This window comes from Nicotiana tabacum, chromosome 11 (assembly GCF_000715075.1).
Source record: "Nicotiana tabacum cultivar K326 chromosome 11, ASM71507v2, whole genome shotgun sequence".
NCBI lineage: Eukaryota > Viridiplantae > Streptophyta > Magnoliopsida > Solanales > Solanaceae > Nicotiana > Nicotiana tabacum.
The window spans coordinates 6,006,350-6,012,219 of NC_134090.1; the positions used below are offsets into that span (position 1 = coordinate 6,006,350).

At 35.9% G+C, this 5,870-nt stretch overlaps 1 protein-coding gene across 3 annotated transcripts in view; it reads left to right on the top strand.

Annotated features, from left to right (window-relative positions):
* LOC107817895 (DNA repair protein RAD4) overlaps positions 1-3,491 on the top strand; it is an 11,254-nt gene extending 7,763 nt beyond the window's left edge. For 2 of the 3 annotated variants that reach the window (XM_016643787.2, XM_016643788.2), the window contains exons 14-15: positions 1,687-1,896; positions 2,839-3,491. In XM_016643787.2, the coding sequence (XP_016499273.1) occupies positions 1,687-1,896; positions 2,839-3,234 (606 nt within the window). In that variant the 3' untranslated portion in view covers positions 3,235-3,491. The remainder of the gene's footprint in view (positions 1-1,686; positions 1,897-2,838) is intronic. The other variant, XM_075224721.1, reaches the window with a different exon arrangement.
* The last annotated feature ends 2,379 nt before the right edge of the window (positions 3,492-5,870 follow it).

Sequence of the window (5,870 nt, forward strand, 5' to 3'; positions counted from 1 at the left end):
AAGCTTTAGTTGCAGAAGGGGAAACAGAAATGATCTTCCTGCACTTGTTTGTCTTGGTGTAAAGTGAGTGATGCCGATGTCGACAATTGTGTTTCAGTTTTTGTTTGTCCTCCTTTTTTGGGGTGGAGGTGGGGTGAGCGGCATCTCTGAGTCCTGTCTTTTCCTTCTGACCTTCATGACATTTGCTGCAAAAGTAATACAATTTTGTTCAGATGTGTGTGTTGGTGGGGTATTGCACATTTGGCCAGGGCACACCAACAAAATAAGATCAATATTTGTTTGGGCCGTGCTTGTGATAGAGTATTTACACTTCTTCCCATCTGAGAATCTCCATCTGCTCTAAGTGGGTGCAAGCTAGAGTTTTATGTTAACTTGGTTGTTCAAAAGATTGTCTCTTTGTCCTTTGCATCTTCATCTTTTCAAAAGCCCAAATCTGCATTAGACCTCTTTTATCCTTTTACCACATGATGTAAAGCTATGGATTTCTTTTGACTCTAGCGTGTAAACCTTGTTTTATCCATCTGGTTTATGCAAATAAGATCAATATTTGTTTGGGCCGTGCTTATGATAGAGTATTTACACTTCTTCCCATCTGAGAATCTCCATCTGCTCTAAGTGGGTGCAAGCTAGAGTTTTATGTTAACTTGGTTGTTCAAAAGATTGTCACTTTGTCCTTTGCATCTTCATCTTTTCAAAAGCCCAAATCTGCATTAGACCTCTTTTATCCTTTCACCACATGATGTAAAGCTATGGATTTCTTTTGACTCTAGTGTGTAAACCTTGTTTTATCCATCTGGTTTATGCACCTCTCATATATCCAGTTCTCATTTCTCTGTCTTCTCCTTCTGTTTAAGAATATTTCTTTTGATATAAAGAGTTAGAGACAGAGGTATGTGCCTTATTCGAGTAGGACAGGTTTAATGTCTGCCGAAGCTTCCATGATCTTAATTCTTAGCTACTGGTAGTTCCATTGTCATCATTCCCTCTTCCTTTGCATTTCTCTCGCAACTAAGGTAATTTCTTTTTTCCCCTTCTTGACCTTAATAAACATGATAAGAAACAACTTCAGGATCTACATTGATAATTCATCATGCCATATTCCTTTTGTGATCAGTTTTTGCATCTTCTGGATGTTTTTATTAATGAAGTCTTATTTTACCTGATCAAAAAAAAAAAAAAAGGTCATCATGCCATATAAGAGAATAGATCTTGAAGAATTTCAATATTCTGTGTATAGTTAAAGGAAATTTTTTAACATCCTTAAAGTGTGTGTAATCAGTCCAATTGTACAGTTTCAATTTGAAACTTTGAAATCTCTTCTGCTAGAATATTCAGTTAAACAGCTCTTAGTTGCATACTTGCATGTTATCTGGAGAATAAGCAGTTCTGTGCAATTTTCCTCTTCAACTACACTCATTGACAACCTTCAACATTTGGTTCTGGTTCATTTGTTGGCTTCTTGAGATAGTTTCATGGAGCAGTTGCTCAAGAAGGTTATCAGTCCCTGTTCACACATTAGACGTGTTACGTTTATATGTACACCGTTTTGCTTCTTTTCCTTTGTGTAGCAGATGGAATAACTGGCTACAAGATTTAGCTCCTCAATTTTTTGGTTTATTTGCCGATCTTGTCTCTATGGTTGTTTTTGGCTAGGAAGTGACAGTTGGTATGTGGCTTTTTTTCTAGAATGAGCGTGGTCAAGTGGATGTCTGGTCCGAGAAGTGCCTTCCACCGGGCACAGTCCACTTGAGATTGCCAAGGTTGGTTCCCGTTGCTAAAAGGCTAGAAATTGATTTTGCACCTGCTATGGTTGGATTTGAATTCCGGAATGGTCGATCTCTTCCTGTATATGAGGGGATTGTGGTGTGTATCGAGTTTAAGGATGCAATTCTCGAGGTAAATAATTGCATTACTGGAATAAATTTCCATTGCTTGCTTACATATCTTTGACGTCCTTTGTAATGGGGGACCAATCATGTTCTGGGTAAATTCACATTCTTCACCTTTTCTGAGTCCGCATTGCAAAACTGGTCATGCTTAAGAAAGTACGTGGAATACTTATCCCATATTGCAATCAGATAAATGATGCCTATTTTAGGGTGGGTTCTTTGCAAATTTAAGAAGGAAGGCAGAACAGAAAAATGAATGGAGGTGCTTTCTGTTTCTTTGCAAGAATTTATCTCCTGTACCAATTGTTTTGATCAATCGTGTTCCAGCACATTCTTTATGGTGTACATGGAGGTCAAAGTTCCTCATTCCTCACTTTACTAGACATATGGGAAACCAAGATATTTCTAATGTCTTCTCCTTTTCTTTTCAAGTTCTTTTGTTGGAGGCCCGAGTCAAATGGAATTGAAAAGACTTTTTTTTATATTTATAAACAAGGTGGCATCTCGAAAGTGCGGTTAGTGGTGAAAGATAGAGAATAAAACAGATATATGATAGGATTATTCTTTTGTCCCAAATGTGCAACCGTCAGTAAAGCTTATGGTTGACTACCTATCTTTTTCAGTACGGAACTGTACTTTGGGAGGATTCGATTTTGTTTAAAAATATTTATTGCGTCTAATTCGTATTCTTTCTTCCCCATGTTCAAAATTGTCTTATCTTTGTTTATGTGGGTCTCCATGTCCATGCCAACTTAGTATTTAATAAGGTCTATTTGACATAAATTTACCAAATAAACTTCTTTTAATTCTTGGCGCGCACGCACACACACGTACTTTTCTCTTAAAGTGCTTGAAGGTTTTCTTTCTAATGCTATCAAACAATTCCAACTATTACTGTATTTGAAGCCATCCGGCAGAACTAATGTTGAATTTGTTGAGATGTTATCAGACATATGCAGAAGAAGAGGAGAGAAGACAGGCCAACGAGAGGAAGAGGTCTGAAGCAGAAGCTCTTTCTAGGTGGTATCAGCTTCTTGCATCACTTATTACCCGACAGAGGCTACACAATTGCTACGCGGACGGGGCATCCTCACAATCAGCTATCAATTTTGCAACATCCAATGATAAATCCTCCCTACTAGCTCGTGGCACTGAGGATACAAAAACGACTCCCGAATACCAGCAAGAAAAATCTGAGATTGCCCAATCCATTAGTCCATCAACTGTACTTGCAGAAGACCACGAGCATGTATTCCTAGTAGAAGATCAGACTGTTGATGAAGAAAGTTCAACAAGGACAAAACGTTGTCGTTGTGGGTTTTCAGTTCAATATGAGGAGTTGTAGAACTTTTGAATCGCTCTATTTCATCTCGTGCAAATGCGCTATGAGTAGAGGTTGATGTAAAATACTCATGTATGTATCATCAGAACATGACTTTCATGCTTAGGCTGCCTATCCAAATTAGAAAATGTCTAGTTTTCATCCTTTCTATTAGCTTTTCATCACCAGTTTCATCTGGCTTTTGTATCAAGCTTTATGTGTCTGCTGTAGTTCTGTAAATTGTTCTCTAGTTATCCTTTAAAAGTACACTATCCTAACAATTCAGCAGTTTGTGTTTCCTATATTTACAGATGGTATTACTCTTGAAGGCAGCTGGGAGGAACATAAACTGATGTCTTTTCTTCAACTGAAAAGATTCTAGAAAGAGTAATAAAAATGGTCACCGTAAGTTTGGGGTTAGGTTTAAGATTGGTGGAAATGACACGTAGCTATTTTTAAGCGTGCTGTTTAAAATATATCTATATTTACAATGTATTTAAAGATTAGCCAATCCGCTCAAACTTCAGGACACGGTATCTTAGAGTTTAAACTTCAAAGTTCAAACTTAAGAACATCGTGTCCTAAAGTTCGAAAGTTGTGTTGGAAAGTTCGAATCTTATGTCCTGAATTTTAAATTAGTAGTTCATAAATTCAGGATGCTTAGTTTTGAATTTCAAATTAGCAGCTCAAAAATTCAGGACACTAGGTTTTGAAGTTTGGTTGAATTGGCTAATCTTTAAATATATATATTTTAAACATCTGGCTTAAAAATTGCTATTGGTGCACTTCACCATTAAGATTGTCCTTTAGATATAATCCTTTAAGTCTGCCAAAAGTGAGCATATTAAACTCTGTCAAATATTTAATATCCAAATTAATGGGAAGTTGGAAAAATAAAAAGAGAACTTCTTTAGCCAGAACTCGCATTTGAAGGTATGATTTTTGCATTTTTTTTAAAAATTTTTGGTGTCTGGTGTTGCTTTTTTAGCTGCCATTTCTACTTAGTTTTAGTCTATTTCTGATTTTTGGTGCATTCTTTGTTGTTGGAGTTTATGGGATTTCCTAGTGCTTCTGATTAAATCATTTTTTAAAATCAGTTCTCGTTTAAAATCAGTTCTCATTTTTTTTTTTTTTTTTTTTTTACAGTTGGTTGCTCTAGTGGTAAGCACCCCCACTTCCAACCAAAAGATTGTGAGTTCGAGTCACCCCAAGAACAAGGTGAGGAGTTCTTGGAGGGAGGGAGCCGATGGTCTATCGGAAACAGCCTCTCTACCCCAGGGTAGGGTAAGGTCTGCGTACACCTACCCTTCCCAGATCCCACTAGTGGAATTATACTGGATTGTTGTTGTTGTTTTTGTATCTAACTGTCATAACTTGTTAAATAGTTAATGCTCACTTTTGTCAAATTTAAAGGACTTCCTTTTCAAAAATATACTTTGTGTTATGTTCTCCCAAATTCTATCACTGTACTTAATAGCAGTAACATCGGAAATTTACGCGTGTTAAATCTCCTTAATTTACTTCATGTATTTATTTCTTTGAATTTTGACAGTACCCCTCAGTTAGTTCCGCTACAACTCCCTCCGCTCACTTTTAGTATACTAAAAATAAATTTTTATTTTTACTTGTCACTTTACGCATATCAAGAGAAAATATTTTTTTTTTCTGTTTTATCCTTAATTCATTAACCAACATTTCTTGAATAAATAATGGTCAAATGTAGCTTTCCAATGCTCAATATTGGAATTCACAGAGAACTCTTCATTATCACCCTTCTTTAAACACAAAAGTTCACTAAAGTAATCTCTTATTCTCTTGTTCTTTGGAGTATTTTTTTCTTCATTTGGGAATTTGGGTTCAATTATTGAGTATTAATTATAGGGTTATTGTGGTAAAATTATCATGTCAATCATTGTTTCTTAAGGGACGTGAAAAGTCAAAACGTGTCGCGCAAAAGTGGACGGAGGGATTACTTCATACCCAGACAAGATCATTAAATCTACACCAGTTTCTGTTAAGAAAAAAAATCAAATACAATGAGTGGTCCAAACACATATCTTAAGGTACAAATGTACCCTTAATGCAGCCTTTACTAGTTATTCTATTTCTAACTTTAATACGGTACTTCTATTGCTTCTAGTGGAGTAAGTACTAATTTTGGACTTGTATATTAAGATTCCAAAACCAATTGGGACCTCAAGCATCTTGGACAAAGACATTACTGATTCATAGTAGGAAAGTTAGAAGATAAAGAGATAATGTCTTGGACAGAGACTATCTAGTTTTGTAGTACATATGATGTTTTTGGTTCACAAAACATGTCACAAATTCACTTTCCAACTGTCTCCGTTTATTATATCATTCCCTTATCTCCTTTCTTTCACCTTCACCTCCATCACACACTCACTTTACCAGTCACCATCAAACATTACAATTGAATTTTATCCTCATAACAAGGTTTACTTGTACATATTTTTATGACAACATACTATTTCCTCAACCTTATATTAGGTAAACCATGACTAAGAATGAGTAGTTCTAATACCATGTTATAAAAAGAAGGTTCCGTGATTGTATAATTCCCAAGCGAAAAATCGTATACTTTAAAAAGGTGAAAATTATTCGGACTACAGTAGTTCATCCAGTAACCAACATAGGAC